The following is a 25,638-nucleotide window of genomic DNA, read 5'->3' as shown; positions in this document are numbered from 1 at the left end:
TCTCTCTCTCTCTCTCTCTCTCTCTCTCTCTCTCTCTCTCTCTCTCTCTCTCTCTCTCTCTCTCTCCCCCTCTCTCCCTCTCTTCCCCCCCCTCTCTCCCTCTCTGCTCTCTCTTTTTTGATTTTATTTTGTTTTTGGGTTACACCCAGCTTTGCTCAGGGGTTACTCCTGGCACTAAGCTCAGAAATCACTCCTGGCAGGCTTGGAGGACCATATGGGATGCCGGGATTTGAACCACCAACCTTCTGCATGCAAGGTAAATGCCTTACCTCTACACTATCTCTCCGACCCCCTCTCTTCCCTTTTTAAATGAAGTACAATCTCTATAAAAAATAGGTCCAAGTCTTTTGTTAACTAATATCAGTACTGATTTTGAACTTACCTAAATCATTCTTCTGTCTTCCCACTTACCTCAGGTAATTTTCTTTTTTACATTTTTTTGGTTTTTGGGTAACCCCTGAGCATCATTTTGATGCTCAGGGGTTACTCCTGGCTAAGCACTCAGAAATTGCCCCTGGCTTGGGGGGACCATATGGGACGCCAGGGGATCGAACCGCGGTCCTTCCTTGGCTAGCGCTTGCAAGGCAGACACCTTACCTCTAGTACCACCTCGCCGGCCCCACCTCAGGTAATTTTCTTAATTAAAAACTTAAGATGTGGAGTGGGGAAAAAAAAAACAACCAAAAAAAACCCAAACTTAAGATGTGGGGCCAGAATGATAATACAGTGGGTAAGGCATTTGCCTTGCATGCAGCTGACCTGAATTCAATATGATCCCTGGAGCCCTCCAGGAGTAAATCCTGAGCACTGCTGGGTGTGGCTCAAAAACAAACAAAACTCAAATCAAGAAAAACTTTAAAATGTGGGATGAAGAAATAATACAGTTAGGTTAGGTCTTTTTCTTCATGTGGCCGATCTTGGTTCTATCGCTGGCAATCCAGAGTCCAATGAGTTCTTCCAGCCATGATCTCTGAACACAAAGGTAGGAGTAGCCTCTAGCCATAAGAGTCAAATATGGCTCCGAAACCAACTATCCAAGTTTAAAATGTGCTAGTGAAATAAAAATACATTATGCTCTTGGGTAGCATCTAATTTCTGATTCTCTAGGGGAGGATTGTCATGCCCCCTACTCTCCATCCCTTCTCTCTATAAACATTATCCTTTACCCACTATTCAGGGAAAAAAAAAGTACACACCCAAATTTATTTTTATTTTTTATACACAGGAAACAGGACTCAATCAAAAAAGAACAAAAGAGAGGAATGAGCCAAGTGTCACAGAGAAAACACATGCATGGATCTGCTCCAAGTTTACACCTAAGCACTTGAGATACATGGAAGCCAACTTCCTCTAGGAGACAGATGGGCGCCACCTACAGCAGCACAGAGGGCATGAGAATGCTTGGAAATGTCACCCCAGTGTAATTTCCACATACAACATGAGTGTTCACTGCAGCAGGGTTCTCACTCAGGTTCAAGGGGAAATCAAGCTCATCTTAGACAAATGTGGGCATATAAAATGGTAGAATGCTACCTCAAAGTGTCAAGTCCATTAAGAACATTTTCTATCAAAAAGAGAAACAAGATTTGGGAGTGGACATTTGGGTGCTCTTCAGCAGTGCCTGGATGGAGTCTGGGGGCAGCCTGAGTGTGCTTTTGTATTAAAAAAGTGAAGGGTGAAATTGGAACTAAAAAGGCATAACAAATGACCTGGAGGAGGAACGTTTTTGGACCCATGTCATTGTCCCTGGTTGTAAACAGCAAATATTGTGCTTTGTTGTCCCATATATGAATCAAAGACACAGCAGTGGGAACAGGGCTTCAGAGGTCATCTTTGGATGGCTGAAGCCCCGACAGCAGCATGTATTGTTTCCAAGGGCATTTCCCAAGGAAGCGCCTGTGGGGATCCCAGATTCTCTGTCCGTTGAGGAAGTTAAGTCGAATAGAAGCTCTGACCTCATCCTCGACTTCTTCCTGCTCCCTCAAATGCTATCCCAGTAAAGCAGGATACCAGCATCCTGATCTAAAGGGATGAAAAAATCCACTATCCACCTCAGTCAGACACTTATTGCTCAAATTCAAGGAGTCACAATTTTTTAAGAGGTTCTGATTAATTTGTTGAAAATGTAGCCCCTCCCCTCTCTGCCCTAATCCCCCACCCTGTCCCACAACAACACACATAGGGATCTATGTTACTGTGCACTTTCTGTGCCTGTCCGGTCTTCGCCGGGTTAAATACAAGACCAACACTACCAACTACCTTCTCAGCTTACAGCCCAGACCTGTAACTAGCTGTGAGCTTCTGGGATGAGACAGTCTTTAAACCAGCAATTGCACTTTTGGCCTCTTCTTTCTGGCTTTGATGACATTGATGTTTTAGCACTTTTGAGAGACTAACCTGCAGTTCTGGGCCTAGACGATGCTACCTTCCTGTCAGTTTTCTCAGAGCCCTCACCTGTTGAAATCAAAACATACACCAAAGACCTGCAGGGACACTAATGCTGATTTGACTTCCTGGCTTTCAGGGTGTCCAGCACCCTCAGACCCCGCATGGAGCTTCTTCAGGGAAGGGTATGGGGAACATCTGGGTGACACACAGGAGAGAATCCAAGCCCTCTCTGAGGACAGGACTCCACACACACTACAAAAAGCCAGTATTTCTCTTTTCTGGTTCCATCAAGAGCTCATAAAATGCTAGGTCCTGGTGTGGGGCAGGAGAGCAATTTTCATGAAAGTCGGTAATTTTCCTCAGTGGTTTTCAGGTGACTGTCTGTAGACAGCCAGTCGGATCTAATGCTGGATTCACATCTTGACAGGTAAAGGCAAGGCGCAGCTGGAAAGAAGTCTCCCTCCTCTTCACGAAGCTGGTGGAGACATAGAAGTGCCTAGAAGCATTTCTAAAGGCTTCTAGAGGGAAAGACTGACAAGACCACAGGCCTCACTGGGCACCAGGTCGTCTCCCTTCAGTTCCATTCCTTGATGGCTAGTGGCAGCCTAGCACACCTACAAGACTCCTTCAGGACACTCTCTTTCACCTCCAAGTCTCTATTGGGGGTCTAGGCACCCATTTGAGAGGATTTTCTGGACTCTGTCCATTTCCAACTAGCACAAAGACTACAGCAGAAACAAGCAACAGGGAGACACAGAGTAAATGCAAACACTGGCTCCACAGGGGGGCAAGTTGGCTCTGATGACTGAAGACATCGGCCTCAGTGGCTCACAAGATGTTCCTGAAAGCAGACAAGACAAAAACAGGGAGCCAAGGGGCCAAGCCTCGCCCTGTGTCCCCTGTACTGTCACACAGGTGGGCACCATCAGCATCCTTTACTTGTCCTTCACCACCTGTTCATAGGGAGGTGGAGGAGTGTTGCAGTAGGAAGGGGGCGGTGGGTAGGCTGTACTTCCCTGGGGTGAATGTGGCTGAACCTGGAAAGCCATTGCCATGGGGTTGCCAGCAGAAGTCATGCCTGGTCCTCCAGGGTCTGTGTAGTAGGGAAGCACTGGGGGCTGTGTGCCTGCAAAACAAAGAGCGGACATGAGAACAGTGTTGGATCCACAGCCCATCAGCTGCATCCCAGCTAAAAGGAAGAAAAGTATGCCTAGGCCTGGGATAGGAACCAGGAACCAGGGGCCGTGGGCATGGACATTTGGGATCAGGCACCAAGTGAGAGAGACAAGCTCCCTGGAGAGTAGCTGTCCCACAGATACTGAAGACTGAGTATGGCAAGGCCAGACCTAGACAAGCCTGAAGGCACAAAGCCATTCAGGTGAGTCCAAATGACTCAAGTGACAGACCTGGTGACTCAGGAAAACCATGACAGGAGACGGCTGCCCCAGATGGCCAGTCTGTGAGTTGAGTCACTGCACGGATGAGGTGGGAACAATCAGGCCACCAGGTTTCTGCAGAGTAGCACTGGTACCTGCATGGCCCAGTGAGAAGCTGGCTAGAGTCTAGCACTGAAGTATAGACCCCCATGCTCATTTGCTGGGTTAACCTGTTTTATTTTTTAACTTTTCAAACAACTTATTAAAAAACTGTGATTTACGTCATTATTGATAGTTGAGTTTTAAAACATTTTTTAAAGTTATCAATTTTCCATAAAGAAAGACTCTATCCTAGACTTCATCCTATGATCTGTGCAAATACCAAGATTTCTAATTACAGAGGACTGATTTTTGTCAACCATAACTGAGCAGAACATTTCCTGGCACCATAAAAAACAACAACAAAATCAAGATCTACAACAAGTTGTGGAGCCCGACTATAGGAAACTGTGAGTGCTGCCTGTGTGTGTTGGTCTCCTGTCCTGTCTCCTAAACCTATTGGGAGTGGGCTGAAAGGGCCCAGAAAATTCGCTCTCCCAGTGGCTCCAGAAGAGCACGGCCGCTCAGCTTCGCTATGCAGCCGGGCGCTCTTTCAAAGGAAAGAACGCCACTGCAACAAGAAGAAACACCACACTAAGAACTGAGTTGGATCACTGAAGCCCAGCATCTCTTCCCGGACTGTCTTCTCTGCTGCGTGCTTGGGCCTAAGATTTGATCCTACTTGAGATTTCATCCACAGAGGGCTCCCCTTCCTTGGAGGCAAGTCTACCCACCTAGAAGGGGCGGAGCCAGAGGAGAGTGGCCACGCACATCATTTAGCCAATGAATTCCACCACAACATGTAGAAAAACCCACAATACAAGTGTGACAATGGGGAAACAATGCAGGCCAGTATTAGACATAGATAATGAAGATGACAATTCTGATGACCAGAAAACGGCCAAACAACTAATCAATCTCTCAGATAAGGAGTTTAGACAAGAAATATGGAAGATACTCAAAGAACTCAAAGAAAACATGGATCAAGTTGAACTGAACACTAATAAGAACCAAGAAAATATGAAGACAGAAATCACAAAACTCCAAACTGAAATAACACGTCAAATAACAGGCCTGAAACACTGAGTAAACAAATTGAATGGCAAAATGGATAAGCTCTTCAACAGGCTAACATAAGCTGAGAATATAATTGGTGCTGTGGAAGATGAGATAAATAATAACACCATACAACGGGACAGATTGGGGAAAAAATTAAAGCAAAAGAACAGACAATGGAAAAATTACTCAAAGAATGGGAACAGATGAAAATAGAAGTCTATGATAAACTCAAGAGAAACAACTTAAGAATCATTGGAGTCTCAGAGATCCAGGAAGAATAAACAGTCAAGAACATCATTAAAGAGAATCTTCCAGAGCTAAAGAATATATGCAATCAAATCCTGCATGCCCAAAGAGTGCCAACCAAAAGAGACCACAGGAAAAAAAAAACCCAAGACACATTCTAGTCACAATGGTGAATCCCACAGATAGAGACAGAATTCTGAAAACAGCAAGATCAAAAAGGGAAATTACATTCAAGGGAACATCCTTGAGATTTACAGCAGACCTGTCACCAGAAACACTCAAGGCCAGAAAGCAGTGGTGGGATATAGTGACAAAACTCAACGAAATAAATGCTTCGCCTAGAATATTGTACCCAGCAAAACTCACTTTCCAGTTTGATGGAAGAATACATGGTTTCACAGACAAACAACAGCTCAGAAACTTTAAAGATTCAAAACCAAGCCTAAGAGAAAAACTGAAAGACCTAATTTAAGACAAGACTGACCAAAAGACACACCAAATTTCGATATAAAGATGGCATTAAATCCCAGGACAATTCTTTCTCTCAACGTCAATGGACTAAATGCACCAGTTAAGAGACACAGAGTGGCTAAATGGATCAAAAAACTCAATCCAACCTTCTGCTGCCTACAAGAAATGCACCTGAATAGTCAGAACAAACATAGACTCAAAATAAAAGGCTGGAGAAAAATTATCCAAGCAAACAACACCCATAAAAAAGCTGGAGTGGCCATACTAATACCAGATGATGCAAACTTTATACTCAGGAAAGTTGTAAGGGACAAAGATAGACATTTTGTATTAATCAAGGGATATGTACAGCAGGAAGAAATCACTCTCCTAAACATATATGCACCGAATGAGGGGCCAGCAAAATATTTAATACAATTGTTGACAAATCTGAAAAATAATATCAATAACAACACAATAATTGTGGGGGACCTCAACACGGCTTTGTCAACACTGGATAGGTCAACCAGACTGAAACCTAACAAGAAAACACTAAATCTGAGAAGAGAAATTGAAGAAAGAGGCCTAGTAGATATAAATAGGACACTCCATCCCCAGAAACCTGGATACACATTTTTCTCCAATGTACATGGGACAATCTCCATGATAGACTACATGGTGGCACATAAAACATACCTTCATAATATCAAGAAGATAGAAATTTTGCAGACTACTTACGCTAACCACAAGGCTCTGGGATTATATGTGAATTCTAAAGGGACACAGAAGAAAAACTTTAACATCTGGAAGTTAAACAGCCTCATACTGAGTAACCAATGGGTCCGAGGTGAAATCGAAGAGGAAATCAAAACTTTCCTGAAAACAAATGATAATAAACACACAAACTATCAGAACTTATGGGGCACAGCAAAAGCAGTACTGAGAGAAAAATTTATAACTTTGCAAGCAGACATCAGGAAGGAAGAAGGGGCCTAGCTTAATGACGCAGCTCATAAAATTAGAAAGTGCACAATAAAAGGAACCAAAAACAGGGAGACAGAAGGAAATAACAAAGCTGAGAGCAGAAATCAACAAAGTGGAAACTCAAAAAACAATCAGAAAGATCAATGAAAGCAGAAGTTGGTTCTTAGAAAAAATAAACAAGATTGACAGACCACTGGCAAAAATAACAGAGAGAGAAACCTGATAACCCGTATTACGAATAAAAAAAGGAGAGATCACTACTGATATGGCAGAGATTCAAAGGGTAATCAGAAACTACTTTGAGAAACTCTACGCCACTAAAAGTGAGAACCTGGAAGAAATGGATAAATTCTTGGACTCTTATAGTCTTCCACGGTTTAATGAAGAGGATGTAGCATATCTAAACACCCCCATAACTATTGATGAAATTAAAATGGTAATCAAATATCTGCCCAAAAACAAAAGCCCAGGCCCAGATGGATTCACTAATGAATTCTTTCAAACTTTCTAAGTGGAACTACTACCAATCCTGGCAAGACTCTTTCATGAAACAGAAAAAATGGGAACACTTCCAAATAGTTTTTATGAAGCCAACATCACCTTGATACCTAAACCAAACAGAGATGCTACCAAAATGAAAATTACAGACCAATATCGCTGATGAATGCAGATGCAAAGATCCTCAACAAAATCCTGGCAAATAGGATTCAATGCCTCATTAAGAATATCATTCACTACGATCAAGTAGGTTTCATCCTAGAAATACAAGGATGGTTTAACATCCGTAAATCTATCAACATAATATACAACTTCAACAACAAGAAAAATAAAAGTCACATGATCATATCAATAGATGCAGAGAAAGCATTTGATAAAGTCCAACACCATTCTTGATCAAAACTCTCAGCAAGATGGGAATGAAAGGAACCTTTCTCAATATAGTTAAGGCCATATACTACAAGCCAGTGGCAAATATTATCCTCAATGGAGAAAAACTAAGAGCCTTCCCTCTAAATTCTGGCACAAGGCAAGGCTGTCCTCTCTCACCACTCCTATTCAACATAGCACTGGCAGTACTCGCTATAGCGATTAGGCAAGAAAAAGATATCAAGAAAATGAATATAGGAAAGGAAGAAGTCAAGCTCTCACTGTTTGCAGATGACATGATACTCTACTTAGAAAACCCTAAAGACTCTACCAAAAAGCTTCTAGAAACAATAGACTCATATAGCAAGGTGACAGGCTACAAAATTAACAACAAAAGTCAATGGCCTTTCTATACACCAATAGTAATAAGGAAAAAATGGACATTAAGAAAACAACTCCATTCACAATAGTACCACACAAACTCAAATATCTTGGAATCAACTTGACTAAAAATGTGAAGGACCTATACAAAGAAAACTATAAAACTCTGCTCCAAGAAATAAGAGGACACGTGGAAATGGAAACACATACCCTGCTCATGGATTGGCAGGATTAACATCATCAAAATGGCAATACTCCCCAAAGCATCATACAGATTCAATGCGATCCCTCTAAGGATACCCGTGACATTCTTCAAAGAAGTGGATCAGGCACTTTTGAAATTCATTTGGAATAATAAACACCCTAGAATAGCTAAAGCAATTATTGGGAAAAAGAATATGGGAGGAATTACTTTCCCCAACTTTAAACTTTACTACAAAGTAATAGTTATCAAAACAGCATGGTATTGGAATAAAGACAGGCCCTCAGATCAGTGGAATAGACTTGAATACTCAGAGAATGTTCCCCAGACATACAATCACCTAATTTTTGATAAAGGAGCAAGAATCCTAAATGGAGCAAAGAAAGCCTCTTCAAGAAGTGGTGTTGGCACAACTGGCTAGCCACTTGCAAAAAGTTGAACTTAGACCCCCAGTTAACATAATGTATGAAGGTAAAATCCAAATGGATTAAAGTTTAGTTAGAGAAATAACTATATTTTGAACTATCCTAATAATGAGAACGTATGAGGGTTATAGAAAGCCTGTCTAGAGTACAGGCGGAGGTTGGGTGGGGAGGAGGGAGATTTGGGACATTGGTGATGGGAATGTTGCACTGGTGATGGGTGGTGTTCTTTACATGACTGAAACCCAAACACAATAATGTATGTAATCAAGGTGTTTAAATAAAATATATTAAAAAAATCTACAACAAGTTATATACAAAGCAGATTGTTTACACTAGCAGTCCAGGGGTAAAGTGGGAAGTATGAGATGCATGCTGGGAACAGGGGTGAAGAGAGGTCCATCTCCAGCTACAGAGGCAGGATGTCATCACCCACATCTGAGCAGAAAATTTTCTGGCACCACAAAAAGACCTTGGGGTGTGTAAATGAGTGAGTATTGAGACAGTAGTTGTTCCCATGACAGTATGCTTCAAGGGCAGAGAAACCCTCTAACACTTTCTTACTTCCCCAATACTTACTGTGCCTAGGCAAAAAACAAAACAAAACAAAACAAAACACCTTGCCATACCAGCACTCCTTTCGTTTTTTTTTTCTTTTAACATTTTCTCATTTTTCTTCCCCCCCCCTTTTTTTTTGGTTTTTGGGGCCACACCCATTTGATGTTCAGGGGTTACTCCTGGCTGAGTGCTCAGAAATTGCCCCTGACTTGGGGGACCATATGGGATGCCAGGGGATCGAACCGCAGTCCTTCCTTGGTTAGTGCTTGTAAGGCAGACACCTTACCTCTAGCACCACCTCACCGGCCCCTCCCCTTCCTTTCTTTTCCACTCTTGTGGTTATTATTTGGTGATTCTTTTTGACAGATACTGTCATTTTTTTTAACTGTTGGGGTTTTGTTGTTTTGTTTTTGTTTTTGTTTTGTTATTTTTCATTTTTGTCTTCTAGCAGAACCATACAACTTGAATCATTTTGTTCTTCATCATGAATTGAGGGGGAAAAATAAAAATGAGTGCTACCAGAACAAAATTGCTGTATGAACATTGAGTAAAATTAAAAAATGACCAGAATTAAACACCAAACCCAAAGTAAACAACAGAATCGATACCCTGTATACAACAAGCTATACACAGAGGGGAACAGTTACACTAGCACTGGGGGCGGACAAAGGAAGGAGATGGGACAAATGCTGGAAAAAGGGGGGGGGGGAGGATAACCCTGGTGGTGGGAATGGTCCTGATTCATTGTCATTATGTATCTTCAATATTACTGTGAAATATTTATTATTCACCTTTTGGCCACAATAAAAATTATTATAAAAAATGAAGCTCCTGTTTGTATAAGCCTCAGGAGCAAAAATATTGGAGTGAGTGGCCCAAAGATGGTATGGGTTTGGAAGGGCTGGAACACAGTTCTAGGAAAGGAGCTTGACCTTTCTAAAAGGCGGATGTGTGGAAACTCCCCTGGGGCAAGGTAGAAATTCCCGTAATGATGGCTCATTTTAGGGAACTTCCTGGTATAACTATCATGTGATATCTTGTACTTTTCCACTGCCTCAGAATGTCTTAGCAGATGTTATACCCTTATAAGGAAATGTTAAATCGTCCCCTACCCCCTCTCCCCTCCTTATGGTATATAAGGATTGACAGAGAAAGCCATGAAGTCCTTTTGCCTGAGCCTGGTTACATCAAGGCACTGGACCCTGGCCAGTTCAGAATAAATTGGAGCTTACTTGTGTGCCTTACAGAGGTGTCCATCTCTTCACTTCCCCGCGCGAAGACCCTTATCATAGGCCTGACAAACCTAACATTTGGCGAGCCAGCCAGGAGGCCCACTATGGTCTGTCTCTGTGGGTTGGTGAACTGACTGCACCTGGTAAGTTCCAGTTTCCTCCTTCTCTTGGTCTCTTGCCATTGATCTCTCCCCTGGTTCTGAGGTTCTGAATCTTTCACTGTGTTTCTATGTTTAGTTGGAGTGTGATTAGTGACTGAGGGTTTGAGGCCCCTACTCGACGAGGTTCCGAGTAGTAGCAAGCCGATGGGCTCTAGTGCTATAGGTCACGGCCCTGGAGGCGCCCCAGGTGCATAATTGGCGGCGGGAAGGAGTTCTCACTGCCTGAGTGTGGACAGTGTAAAGGTTCGGTTCAATTTTGGTTTCTTGCTTCTTCTTGTTGTCCTTCACTTTTGTTGAGTCGTTATGGGTCAACAACAGGCAACCCCTCTATCCCTTACTCTGGACCATTGGTCCGAGGTCAGGAGCTGAGCGCAGAATCGCTCATTGGTTTGGAAGTAAGAGCCCAGGAACTTTCCTTCCCAGTCAAGAAAGGGAAGTGGCAGACACTCTGTGCAGCAGAGTGGCCCACTTTTAAGGTTGGATGGCCAGCTAAGGGATCATTCCATCGTGACTTGATTCTAAAGGCTAAAAGTGTTAAGGAATGCATTCGTTGGGAATGTTCCAGTGTGGGGCCATTGTCAGTCTGTCATTGTCAGTCTGTCTGTTTTTTGTCTGTGGTTCTGTGTTCCATGTTTTCTTTGTCTGATTTAAACATGGAGAGAAACTCTAGGAAAAATGCTACCTCTTCTTAGGCCAAAATTGTGTGTTAAGCCAGCTTTGTTATTCTTGGGACATGGCAGAGGGTGTTGGAGATCGTAAACCCCAGATTTCTCAACGGCCATTGGGGATAAATTTTCCCTGAAGAATTTCTGGACTTTGCAATCACCCAGTTTTCCTGCCATGTGTTAGTTAAGGCCAGAAAAAGATGAACATGTGACTAGAGAAAGGAGCAAGGCTAACTGGCCGCTTTTTGACTAGAAGGAAAAAAAATTTTCTGACTTAGAGGTTTCTTAGAATGAACATTGGTGGAAAAAGTTGCAAGTTATTGTGGTTGGCCTTTTTAAACAATATTGTTAATTTTGTGAATTCATGTTATTGTTAAAGTATCTCAATTCCATGTCAAATTTATCTCACCAAACTTAATGGTGGGTTGTAAGGTAGCTTTAATGTAAAAATCTTGATGGTGCTAGGTTGTAAATACCTAAAGAAAAAGAAATCAATAGAATCTGGCCCTGCTAGGTGCAAAAATATTCAGCAAAGTAATTCAAATTGGCAGAAGACAATTTAAAGCTCTGTTCCTAGGGCCCCAATGCTGGGTTCTAGGCTGTAAATTTGGAAGGCTGGTCCTTAAGGAAAGGCTGGCTCTGAGTTGGATGCACGTGGCAGTTTTTAGCAGCAAAACCACTCCCACAGGATAAGTGGAAAAGTTAAAAAGAGAAGGAGCCAGAAAAATAGCATAAAGGTGTTAAAACTGCAGAAGTGAACCAGTTAACTGTTCATTTAGAGAAATATGAGATTTCACCCTATCTAGAAATTGAAACTACAGTCCCTTGCCAGCCTGAAGTAGCTACAAAAATTGATCTTCCACCACGTTCTCTTTTTTTTTTTTTTTTTTGGTTTTTGGGCCACACCCGGCAGTGCTCAGGGGTTACTCCTGGCTGTCTGCTCAGAAATAGCTCCTGGTAGGCACGGGGGACCATATGGGACACCGGGATTCGAACCAACCACCTTAGGTCCTGGATCAGCTGCTTGCAAGGCAAACACCACTGTGCTATCTCTCCAGGCCCGACCACGTTCTCTTTAATGACTTCTAGGATGATAAAATCTCTAGGGAAAACATGAAGCAGAATGGTCATCAGAAAAAGCTACCAGGGAAATAAGGGGGAAAGGCCACAGGAATTAATAAACCAAGTTGACAATTAAAAATAACATTATGCCTATCTATCTCAAAGGTTAAAGCAGGGAGCAAGATTACTAGGCATAAAATTTCTTCATCTCTGTCTAAGCCAGTGCAGGAAAGGCAACTGAAGTTTAGGGCTCTATTGTTCTCTCTACCCCAACAGCCCTTTAAGTTGCAGGATTAAAGAAGAGGAAGCAGAAACCTCCTTATCTTCATGGTGGAATTCACAGCCTAAATAAGAAGAAAACCCTGAAGATCCAGCTGAGTCAGTTCATAGAACCAGAACAGAAAGCAGACAGTCCTGGTGTTCCTGCAGCAGTGACTATGACTGCACAGCAGACTATGAATAAGGGGGTTGTGGGCCTGGCTACTGGGAGTGCGGGGGTAGCAATCACCTTAGAGAGCTATAAAAAAGTGTCTCAGCAACTGATGTCCGATGTAAAAATGATATATCAGTCTGTTAAAGATTTACAAAATCAACTGAATTCCCTAGCTGAAGTGGTCCTCCAAAATAGAAAAGGCTAGGATTTAATACTAGCAGAAAGAGGGGGGCTATGTGTAGCTTTGCAGGAGGAGTGTTGTTTTTATGTCAACAAAGCAGGAATAGTGAGCGATCGCATCTGCCGGCATCAAGAGGATTTAGCCAAAAGAAAGAAGGCCCTACTTGAAAGCCCTGTATGGTCTCTGTGGGGAGGTATCCTTCCTTACCTACTCCCCCTACTGGGACTCTTGGTCGCCTTACTAGTCATTGTAGCCATGGGGCCCTGCACCATCAGTCGACTCACAGCTTTCATCAGGGCCCAGGTAGGAGAGGTAAAGCTTATGGTGTTAAGGCAACAATACCAGGAGTTGGCCCCTGGGACCCCCCAATATCAAGAGTACCTGGAGTTTGACACAGGCTATTAGAGGCTTCTAGGATTAGAAACTCCCACAGAAAACGTGAGGATTGTAAGGGCTGGAACACAGTTCCAGGAAAGGAGCTTGACCTTTCTAAAAGGCGGATGTGTGGAAACTCCCCCGGGGCAAGGTAGAAATTCCCATAATGATGGCTCATTGTAGGGAACTTCCTGGTATAACTATCATGTGATATCTTGTATTTTCCACTGCCTCAGAATGTCTTAGATGTTATGCCCTTATAAGAAAATGTTAAATTGTCCTCTACCCCCTCTCCCCTCCTTATGGTATATAAGGATTGACAGAGAAAGCCACGAGTTCCTTTTGCCTGAGCCTAGTTACAGCAAGGCACTGGACCCTGGCTGGTCAGAATAAACTGGATCTTACTTGTGTGCCTCACAGAGGTGTTCGTCTCTTCACTTCCCAGCGCTGAGACCCTTATTGTAGGATGAACCTAACACGTTATTTCCCCAAGACATAAAATGTCTTCTAAAACAAAAGCTTATCATAGGAACTCAATTGCTGCAGGTGTCTGTCTCAGCATCTCTAGTGGGGAGCAAATCCTTCACAAAAGAAAAATGGGTAACATGAGCGGCCGAATATGAAATATAAAATAATGAGACCACACAAAATATATTGTATGGGGACCCGCGTCTGCAAAAGACATGAGACACTTTCACTTTTTAGGCTGATAACATTAAGCACAACTCTGGTATGCCAGGTATTTCCACAAAAACAAAGGGCAGGGAATCTTAGGAGAAGGAAGACAATGATAGAAGGCCCTAGAATATACATATAAAAAAACTAGCTGATACAGGTTAAAAGAATCCCCAGCTAAAAGGTAAGGAAGTGACATAAGGGGGTGTTCTGGTTTAGCAAGAAGCTTCTTATAACAAAGAAAGAGAAACTGGTTTTGTTACAATTTTGCAGCCTGCTGTAATAGTAAAACGCAAGATAGGAGCTGTTTGTTTACTACTTAAAAGCTGAGAACAGAAAAACAGGTTGCAGGTAGCTGGCTGAACTGTCTTTGAGTTGCAAATATACTTAACCAGTGGGGAACTTTAGCAGCTTTTGGTACTGAAATTTCTCTTACTGCACATTGACTGAGGCCGAATTTTGGTCTGTAGTTTTGCAAGGGAGACAAAGCCAAATGATAAGAAAAGAGATATCACCATGTCATATATAACAGAAATATAGCCAGTGATCCACGCAGGGATTATGATTAATTCCACCAACGGGCCTGCTGACTAAAGATTTCTTGGGGAAGATACCAGCTTACTGCACCAGGAAAGCCAACAGACTCATTTGGTGGACTTGCTTTCTCTATAATGGAGATATCTGTACTGCATGCCGTGACACTCAATATTTACTAAGGATCAATTGAAAAAGTAAAAAGATGTAATATATATTTTTTCTTTTGCTGTTTCTTTCTCTCTCAGTCTCACAGGTAATCTAAATGTATCTAAGGGAAGGGAAATCATGAGGAATGTCACTTTTTACAAATATAGTTTCCAAAGCTTTCTTGCTTTCCTATCTGACCAGTGTCAGAAGCTACTGACTCACTCTGGATTACTCAGGAGTCCAGAGGCAGGAACCCCTGTCTAGTCACCATGGCATGCATTTGGAGAGAAACTCAGAACACATGGGAGATGAATAAAGAACCCAAAAGCCTCCAGTGCCTCTCTGCAGCAAAGGGACTGCTCTAGTTTTTTCACCCAAGGTCTGATAACAGCCAGGTCAGATGTATTTATAAAGAAAAGTTCCAAGTGAAAGGCTTAGTAAGCGGATTGTCAGTTGCATTAAGGCCTAAGCTTCTTAAATTGTGGGTCACATCACTGAAAAATGGGGGTTGTGAAGAATTCAAAATATCTGTTTACAAACAAAGTTCTTTACAGATATGCTTATATACCTTGAATGCACAAAATGACTTCTGGTGAAAGAGATTATGTATGAACAAAATCGAAGAAGCCTTCATCTAATGATGCAGGGACAGAGAAGGATGTCAGTGAAGGGTGGGGGACAATGCTGCACCAATTCTGCAGTAGGAACAATGTGAAAGGATACTGAGTCCTCTCTGATGAGTGGGGAGGGTTCCCAAAATGTACACATGGTCATCAGGGGCTCAACATTCCTTTGCTCTATCGCTAGTGGAAAACGGAGCAGACTGAAATGTGCTCGAAGTTTCTGTTCTTACTGATCAAAGATTAAAGATGTGAAAACTGTTAGTTGTGCTTAAAGTAACAATATCAACTGCTCCCCAACAGGGCAGTTAGCAGAAATGCCTTCCTCACTCTGACTATAACCAAGTATGGCCCCAAATTAAAAAAAAAAATTTAAGTTTTACCTTTTGAATTCTATTCTTGTTATCTGTTACTATTCATAACAGACAAGGACAATAGGTGTCCTCACACTTTTATAGGCTAGGGATGTGTACAGAACCTACCATGTACACTAGATTCTGCAGCCAACGTAGCCACCGAGTTGTCACAGAGAGAAAATATAGCGTTAATGTCAGGAAATACAGCAGTGAATGACACAGAAGAGCCATTTTCAGGAAATCAACCTGGCAGACTGATACCAAATGACAAAAATATCCCTGGTTAGAAAGGTCAAACGTCACATAGGGTGAGGCAAGAGCAGGTCCTTGCTCTGTGACACAAGCTCTCAAACCATATCTCCACACCCAGTTCTCCTTCAACTGCTGGATGCAAGCTGGGCTGCTGAAGGTTACCCTGAAAGCTACAGTGATAGACAGTATCTTGCAGTGACCTTCTTTTACCAAGAACCCCAAGTTTCAACATAAAGGAGAAAGCGGGATGGGGTCCCAGAGTGTGCCTATGAGGCTGAAGTTCACAGACAGTTCCAGCCCCAGAGCATCACCTCACCACTGCTCAGGCTTGTGAGGGAAGTCAGGGTGGGGACTTGAGAGGGACCCTAGGTCTACAAGCCTGTCCTGTATCAGCTCTGTACTTATTCTACCCAGTAGGGAAACAGGTTGTCTTCACAGCCAAAGCCGCCTCACCTCTGCATGGGAAGAAAACGAGTGTCAGACACACTCCCTTCTATTTCCTTTTCCTGCCACACTTGGTTTCATTCTGTGGAGTTGAAGAGATGAGCCAGTGAAGAAACTCCTCAATGAGCAAGCTGGGTGCAATAAAAACACCTTATCTATATGTTTTATTTAAAAAACAAACAGTATTATCTTCCTTACAGAAATTTGGGGGAGAGCTTACAGCTATGCTCCAGGGGCTACTCCTAGCTCTGTGCTTGGACCGTGCAGTGCCAGGGATCCAATCCAGGGCTCTGTCATGCAAACTGTGTACCTGATTCCTCTGGGCCATCTCCCTCATCCAAAAAGAAATTATACTGAAGGAAAATCTAAGTTGTGTTAACAGCACAGATGTCATCTTCAGTCATTCTCTCTGTATGTCTGTGAAACTGTTCAGCGCTACCTCTTCATCTTGAGCAGCACCCATCACTTTCTTCTCTAAACAACTATCTGCCTCAGCTAATGTGGCCTTGATGCTGGAAAGTGTAAAGCAGGTGCCCCACCCACTAGTTATTGCTCTAGTTCAGTGGTCGGCAACCTTTTTTTTCAACTGAGCCAAATCTCACCAAAACCACAATTGAAATTTTGAGAGCCACTTTTTTTTTTTTTTTTTTTGGTTTTTGGGTCACAGCCGGCAATGCTCAGGGTTTATTTCTGGCTCTATGCTCAGAAATCACCCCCCCCCCCCAAGGCTCAGAGAACCATATGGGATGCCGGGATTCGAACCAGCGGCCTTCTGCATGCAAGGCTATTGATAAAACTGAAAACCACTTTAAGATCATCAACTTGTTGCTTGGTTATATTGGAAGACATTTTGACTGTTCTATCCTTCATTGTTTTAGCAGACAATGGCAACTCTTTAATTTTTTTTAGAATTTCTTCTTTGTTCTTAAAATCCCTGAATAACTCTTTTGATGCACTTATAAAACATTGTTTTATGTATTTGCCATCAGTATATGGTTTACCTCTCTTAGCAATCTCTTCACTAACCTCAAAACTTGCAAAATTAATGTAGTTGGAAGATTGTACCCAGTGATTAAACACAGAACTTGATTTTTCTTGACTCTTTAGAAGTTCCTCAACTGCTTTCTTCCTTGTATCACCAACAGGATATTTATTACTGAAGGACAAGTGTTTTGTTGTAAAGTGTCTCTCCAAATTAGACTTTTTGTTATGCGCCAATTTTTCTTTAGAAATAAGACAGGTTGGAAAGCCATTTATGTTCTGAAACGCGAAAGACTCAGTCCATTCCACTTTAAATTCACGGTTTTCATCTTCCATTTTTCGTTGTTTTTTTCTTTGTAGCCATGTCAAACAGGGCACCTATAAAAATGTTTCATTTTAAAATAAAGCCACCAACACCACCCGGCATCCTTAATCACATAAAAGAAGCAATATTGGATGACACACTGTTATGGGGACCTTTGTGGATGACGCGCTGTTATTTATCTGTGGAAGATGCACTGTTATTTATCTGTGGAAGACGCACTGGTATTTATCGGTGGATGATGCACTGTTATTTGTGGATGACGCACTGTTATGGGGGAATCTATGGATGATGCACTGTTATGGGGGGATCTGTGGATGACGTATAGATGGCATCTTATGTGTGTGTAAATAGTATTATAAAATTAGTAGGGATCTATCTCATCATGGATATTTTAAGCAGGGTTCACTCAAGTAGTCCTCATTGGTACTGTTATATATTGACCTCAGAACCTGGCCACTAACTTATTTTGCTGGCTCCTTGATTAAAAAAAATGTGTGAAGCTCTGGCTCACAGGGCCCCAATACAAATACACAGGGGAGGGGTCCAGGCTGGACAGTGACTCACCAGGCACCATGATGCAGCCATTGACCCACACATGGCTCTCTCCTCTGTTGCTCCTCAGTCTGTAGCGCAGAGGAGGAGGCTGCGGCACCAGACAGAAAGTCACTCTCCCCATACCACATGACCTGACTGGACCTGTGTGGCGCCACACAGAAAGTCACGCCCCCCCCATACCACATGACCCGACTGGAGCGGTGTGGAGCCGGCCGCTGGGGCTGCACACAGGGCGGGCACTGACAGAGGCTAAGAGCAGAGTCCTGACTCCTGGAGCAGCCGCCCGGCACACAGAAAAGCCAAATTAAAAGTGTAAAGAGCTGGGGCCGGGGCGGGTGGCGCTAAAGGTAAGGTGCCTGCCTTGCCGGCGCAAGCCTTGGACCGACCGCGGTTCGATCCCCCGGTCTCCCATATGGTCCCCCAAGCCAGGAGCAACTTCTGAGCACATAGCCAGGAGTAACCCCTGAGCGTTACCGGGTGTGGCCCAAAAACCAAAAAAAAAAAAAAAAAAAAAGTGTAAAGAGCTACATGTGGCTCGAGAGCTGCAGGTTGCCGACCACTGCTCTAGTTTAAACTCTCTTCACATGTGTGTGTTTCAAACACGCAGATGGGTACCCAGCCCAGCTCTACTATAACCAAGACTTTTACATTTTCTCACCACTTTGAATTTATTTGGACAGAATTGATGTGACACTGTATGTGCTATGGGTATAAATCACAATGATTTGAAACAGATTATTACAAAATTTAACAGTCTATCCATCACTTCATCTAAGTTTGTTTTTTTAGGCGATGGAGATGTTTAGTAATTACACCTAGTGGTGCTCAGGGACCATATGGGTCACCAGGACCAAATCTGTGTTGGCCATATGCAAGTGCCTTTTATACTGTTGCTTCAGCTCCATATATATTCTCTCCCTCTTTCTTTCTTTTCTCTCTCTACCCATATCTTTCTTTCTTTCTTTCTTTCTTTCTTTCTTTCTTTCTTTCTTTCTTTCTTTCTTTCTTTCTTTCTTTCTTTCTTTCTTTCTTTCTTTCTTTCTCTCTCTCTCTCTCTCTCTCTCTTTCTTTCTTTCTTTCTTTCTTTTCCCTCTCCTCTCCCTCTCTCGCCCTCCTCCACCCCTACCCTCACCTCTACCCCTACCCCCACCCCCACCTCTAACTCCATCCCCACCCCAGTGCTGCTCAGGGGACTATATGGGCTATTAAGAATCAAGCTGAAGTTGGGCTATGTTCAAGACAAGCTCGCTACCTGTTATACTATCGCTCCAGCCCCATATTTGTCTTTTGATACAGACTTTTGGTATATACTTTTAGAAGCTGTCAAATATGAAGCAAGCACGATTAACCCTGTAGTACCTGCACAAATTGCATCTTTGTAATTTATTCAGAACAAGGACTCTGACAGGGAGTTACTTTCTGCATACAACTTCATTTTGTGAAATTGGTGGGCTCAAGTGATAGTGGCTTAAGTGGCTTTAACAAATTCCCACTCCTGATTTACCTACCTGTTCTTTCTCTGGTGGTTCCCAAATAGCAACTACTCTAAGCACCTTCCAGAATGCCATCTGCACACATCTCACTAAGAGAAGCCCTCAGAGTTGGAGTGCAGGCCCACAGCTTTCACCAGCAGTTTCCGCATTTGTTGTACCTGTTTCCTGGGCAGGTATAAAATCTCACTCTGAGCTTCAGCCCCAAACTTGTTACTCTGCTCCCCCAGCCCACCCCAGTCTACTGCAACCCACATCAGTTCCCAGAGCCAGGATGCTTCCCAACTCTGAGACACATCCATGGATGCAAACCAATGTTTTTCTGTCCTCCATCACAATGGACTGAAACAAGGACCACAGTGCAGAGGCATGTGCTCCTGCAACCTTGAGTGCATTAATATCAATTCTCTGATATTTGGGCATGCAAGGCAAATGCCCTATCAGCTTTGCTATTGCTCTGGTCTTTCGTAACAAGAGTTCACCAATGACTTGTCCACTCCCTAAGACTAGCAGTGGAAAAGAAATAAAGTCACAAATATCATGATATACAGTGTCAGCCTAGACCAGGCTCCTCTGGGGGGGTGGGGTTATTTCTGGACCTTCCCTTCATTGGTTCTTCCAAAATTCCTCCCTTCCTAGATTAGTGAACTATCACCTCACATGTCACACTTGTGTCTCAGCATCCTGAGAACTGCATAATCTCGGCAAGTTTAGATAAATGGAGGAACCCCACCAGCAGGGTAGATGAGGTAGCAGGTAGACAGAAATAATTGAGAGTCATTACTCCCCCCCCCATCAAAGCAAAAAAAAATTCTTCCTAGGCTAAGTGTTTTTAAGAAACGATTACCCGCTCTTTTCTGCTGAGCTTGCCTAGACACTCCAAAAACTATAACCTCTCCAGGACCCACACCCGAAACGTGGCTGCTCTGCTTCGCTCTGCGGCCACACTTATCTTGTAATCCCTGAATTTCATATCTGCACATTTTAAGAAGCAATCTACAGCCTTGCCAATGGAGTAATTTTGCAGTACACCCCCATATTTACAGAAATCAAGATGGCTTCTCTAATAATCTAAAAAGTAGGAAACAAATAGGTATTCTCTCAAATAAGTTTAGAGTAGAATTATGGAAAATGTTCAGGGAGCTCAAAAAAAAAGCATCGATAGGCTTGACTGAAGCAAAATTAAACATCAAGATTTGTCAACTGAAATTAGAAATTTTCACACTGGGGGCCGGGCGGTGGCGCTGGAGGTAAGGTGCCTGCCTTGCCTGCGCTAGCCTAGGATGGACCGCGGTTCGATCCCCCGGCGTCCCATATGGTCCCCCAAGAAGCCAGGAGCAACTTCTGAGCGCATAGCCAGGAGTAACCCCTGAGCGTCACAGGGTGTGGCCCAAAAACCAAAAAAAAAAAAAAAAAAAAAAAAGAAATTTTCACACTGAACTAACAGATCAGAAAAACTGAGCTTATGCAAGTGTTGCCGGGCACAGGGTTTGGGGAGACCCCATGCCGGAGCCTTTCTCCCTAGCCTGGGGAGTGCTGGGAGGTTTGGGAGGCCCCAGAGCTTACCCCTTCTTTTTCCCCTGGACTCCAGGCCCTACCTGGGTGCCAGCTCAGGTGGCCAGAAGTAGGTTCAGGTGGACTCTTAATGGTCCTCAGGCTTCCCCCCTCCCTCCATATTCCATGGGGTAGGTGCATGGGAAGGAGGGCGGGCAGACATCTGGCTTCTGGTTTCCTCCTTGATTCTGGAGACCAGCTCTTGCCAGATATGGGGTTTGGGGAGGCCCCATACCAGGGCCCTTCTCCCTGGCCTGGGGAGTGCTGGGAGCCTTGGTAGGCCCCCAGCCGTCCTTGTCTTTTTTCCCTGACTTCAGGCCTTCCCTGGGTGCCAGCTCAGATGGCCAGAAGTGGGTTCAGGTGGACTCTTAGTGGTCCTCAGGCTTCCCCTCTCCCTCCGTACTCTAGGGGTGAGGTGCATAGGGAGGAGGGCAGTCAGACATCTGGCCTCCGGTTTCTTCTTTGATTCTGGAGACCAGCTCTTGCCAGGTATGGGGTTTGGGGAGGCCCCATACTGGAGCCCTTCTCCCTGGCCTGGGGATTGCTGGGAGGCTTGGCAGGCCCCCAGCTATCCTTGTCTTTTCCCCCTGACTCCAGGCCTTCCCTGGGTGCCAGGTCAGATGGCCAGAACTGGGTTCAGGTGGACTCTTATGGTCCTCAGGATTCCCCCCTACCTCTCCCTACACTAATGGAAATGCGCTTTGAGAGGAGGGCGGGCCGTTTTAGTAGTAGTTTATGTTGGGGCAATCACTGAAATTTTTTTTCTCCTTGTTTCCTATTGATACTATTTTATGCATATATTTTATATATCCATAACATCCATCTTGTATTGTGACCTTGATACCGCCCTACAAATCTCATTTCTAATATTTTACTGCCTCAGTCCCAACCCTTATTTCCCCCCATCTTCCCATGTAAGTGCAGCTCATGACATGAAGCTCACCACATAGAGTGATAAGTGCAGTTAGAGAAATAAGTATACTGAAAACTATCATAACAATGTGAATGAATGAGGGAAAAAGAAAGTCTGTCTCCAGTACAGGTGTGGGTGGGGTGGGGAGTAGATAGATCTTGGAAATGGATGGTGGGAATCCTGCACTGGTGAAGGGGGGTGTTCTTTACATGACTGTAATCATACAACTACAATTATATTTGTAATCACGGTGTTTAAATAAAGATAATTTATATAAAAAAAAAGAAATGATTACCCTGATCTGTAATGAAATCTTGAATGTTGCAAAAGCCCAACCAACAAAATAAGCCTTGTTTTCTCCTATGCTGTTCTGATGTACTGCAGCACTATTTCCCATTGCCTAGGTGTGTGCACATGGAAGGAGGATGGTCGCAGAAGGCAGTAAGGACAACCAAGCAGTAATAGCAACACACTTTAGAGAAGTAGGGGGCACCGCAGTCAATATCTCCAATAGATGGAGGAAAAATGGGTGGCATGTACACTTTCTGAGGTCTTAGGAAAAGCCAACCCCCATTTATCTGAGAGTTGCCCAATGGCAGTGACCAGCAGTGCTGCTCTGTTCTTTTCGGGGGACTCAATGGTTGTTTGGTCCCTGCTGCTCTAGATTCTTCTATTGATCCCATCTACAAACACATCCTGCAGCTGAACTGTGGCCGCTGGGGCAGACAACATTCTGGAACGCTGTACTCGGGGTGGGGCACGTGGTCATGTCAAAGGCATTAAGTAAGGGGACCCAGGCCTCACCTGCTCCAGCTCTAGCTGCAGCTCCCCTCATCCCCACATGGTCCTACAGATTCTTAAGCCCAAGAGGGCCTCCTGTGAGGAGCCTCAATAAACACCAGGTTACTTTTCCCACTTGGGTGGTTTCTAAAACCTGAATTTTTCCATCACTGCTCTCTTCATGGCCAGTTGTCCGTGTGATTGCTACAATACACGGATCTGTGAACCAACCATGTAACTTTCAAGAGGCAAGTGAGGGCTGCACCCAGGCTCTATGCTAGTACTTCTTGGACTTACAACACCTCAGCATCCGATTATGGCCTCAAAGCATACTGAGCTCTTTTCCCATAACTCAAAAGGTGGACAGCAGTCATCTAGTGCCTGAAACATGAGTGCTACTAGAAGTCAGGCATGTAGGTGCTCAAAGTACATATAATAAACCACAAGTTGGGCCGGAGAGATAGCATGGAGGTAAGGCATTTGTCTTGCATACAGAAGTATGGTAGTTCGAATCCTGGCATCCCATATGGTCCCCCAAGCCTGCCAGGGGGGCTATTTCTGAGTGTAGAGCCTAGAGGTGTAGGCCCTGAGCGCTGCCGGGTGTGATCCACCCCCCAAAAAAGAAAAAAAACACAACTCATAGTGAATGTGTTCCAGCACCTGGATGAGAACTGGGTGGGTATAGAGAAGGGGAATGTTTGTGACAATTACAATATGGGACAATTCTGGCAGTGAAGGCATACCAGAGGTGTTTGGACTTGAGAGCTGATTGTACACATAATGAGGATTAAACTCATGAAGGAAAACAGGTCTCTTTTGAGTTTGTAGATGACAATATCCTTTCTGGACTCTCTTCTCTCTCTCCTCTCTTTCCCTCTCCCTCTTTCCTTCTGATTCCCTCCCTCTCTTTCTCTCTCCCTCCCTTCCTCTCTCCCTCAATCTCCCCTTTTCTGTTCTCTCTCTCCTCTCTCTCCTCTTTCCCTCTCCCTCTTTCCTTCTGATTTCCTCCCTCTCTCTCCCTCCCTTCCTCTCCCTCAATCTCCCCTTTTCTGTTCTCTCTCTCTCTCTCTCTCTCTCTCTCTCTCTCTCTCTCTCTCTCTCATATTTTTGGGCCACACAGGACCATGCTCAGGGGGTTACTCATAACTCTGTGCTCAGAAAAAAAGAAAAAAGAAAGAAAAAGAGAAAAAACTTTCTGTAGTCAAAGTGGGAAACAGAAAAGGGTAGGGCAGGTTCCCACTCAGATAGGGAGCACTTTGATACACGAGAGATGAGATGAAGAGAGAGACTGCAGGAAACACAATTCTCAGGAAATTGTGGCAGGTAGCCGAAGCATCACCATTTTTTCACAGAACCAAGAAGAACACCAAGGATGAGCCTCAGTTAGCATTGTGAACATCCAGAATCTCTGTGTGGAGGACATAGGCTTCTTATCCTGTAATGAATATTCATCATGCATTGAGACAGAAAGAAGAGACTAACAAGTCTCCAATCTATTTCTCTGAACTATTGTCTCCTTGGGGTGGGGAATCAAAGAAGTAAACTAGGGTTAATCAAAATAAACTGTAATGTGTGGTTCCCCTCTTTTCCCCTGCTCTTCCCTACCCTGCATTCGGGGATAGGGCTTAAATCCAGGACCACACATATAAGAGACACAAGCTCTATTCCTGAACTACACTCCCATTCCCTACAAATGGAAAATGGGCATTCTACACATTTGAAATTATACTCCAATATTTCCAATTATCAAAGCCACTTACATATAAAAATATTACTAACCTAAAGTGAAAGTTTAAGCTACAACAACTTTTAAATTACTGTCTAAATATTTGAAGCTACACTGAACGCCACAGCCTTCACCTCACATCTCACATGGTCAATGCCTACCTGCCTTCCTGAGCACCCGGCTCCTCCCTCAACCAGATGGAAAATACTTCATAGAGAATAGTAAACTCTGGGAACTTGCCTGTATCCAGAGAAGGACTGAATTCACCAATCATAGATGTGAGAATTTTAGACAATTTTACTTTAACTATGTCTTAGGAAACTCATCTTCAACTTAAAAACAATTTTTGACCCAGAAACATCATCTTGGGTAATGTTTCACAAATAAGTCAGATATTGGCTAGAAGTTCCAGCTCACTACATGAAGTTTCACACAAAGAATGGTGAGTGCAGTTAGAGAAATAACTACATTGAGAACTATCATAACAATGTGAATGAATAAGGTAAGTAGAAAGCCTGTCTAGAGCACAGGCGGAGGTGGGGTGGGGAGGAGGGAGATTTGGGACATTGGTAATGCATTCCCATCACTGGTGAAGGGGGGTGTTCTTTACATGACTGAAACACAACCACAATCATGTTTGTAATCAAGGTGTTTAAATAAAGATATTAATTTAAAAAAATAAGTCAGATGTTACTTGTGGCAGGCAAATGTTTGTAGCAGCAATATTTTAAGTCCTCCCAATACTAATTGTACATGTCACTAATGCATTTTAATGAACAATAAACACTTGTTGAAAAATGAATAAAATAAATGAGTTAAATTTATTCATAAATGAATAAAAATAATTAGTATAACTAAGTAAATTACCACTTGGTAACATAGTTCTTAGTCCAAAAGAATTGGATGCGACATTCTTTGTAGAAAAAACATGTATGAGATAATTTTTCCCTCCTCCTGTATGACATAATTTTTTTTTTCTTTTTGGTTTTTGGGGCCACACCCGGTGACGCTCAGGGGTTACTCCTGGCTACGCGCTCAGAAGTCGCTCCTGGCTTGGGGGACCATATGGGACACCAGGGGATCGAATGACATAATTTTTAAAGAATAAGGCAGGAAGCAAATAATATATATTTCTTTAATGC

General features: G+C 43.3%; 1 protein-coding gene across 1 annotated transcript in view; it reads right to left on the bottom strand.

Annotated features, from left to right (window-relative positions):
* Nucleotides 1-1,191: 1,191 nt before the first annotated feature.
* The window catches only part of VOPP1 (VOPP1 WW domain binding protein), a 116,220-nt gene continuing 91,773 nt past the window's right edge, over nt 1,192-25,638 (bottom strand). The window contains exon 5 of the mRNA XM_049777237.1: nt 1,192-3,514. Within this exon, the coding sequence (XP_049633194.1) occupies nt 3,324-3,514 (191 nt within the window). The 3' untranslated portion in view covers nt 1,192-3,323. The remainder of the gene's footprint in view (nt 3,515-25,638) is intronic.

Source organism: Suncus etruscus, chromosome 7 (assembly GCF_024139225.1).
Source record: "Suncus etruscus isolate mSunEtr1 chromosome 7, mSunEtr1.pri.cur, whole genome shotgun sequence".
Taxonomy (NCBI): Eukaryota; Metazoa; Chordata; class Mammalia; order Eulipotyphla; family Soricidae; genus Suncus; species Suncus etruscus.
The sequence above is the reverse complement of the archived record's forward strand: the minus strand, read 5'-3'. Positions and strand labels throughout refer to the sequence as shown.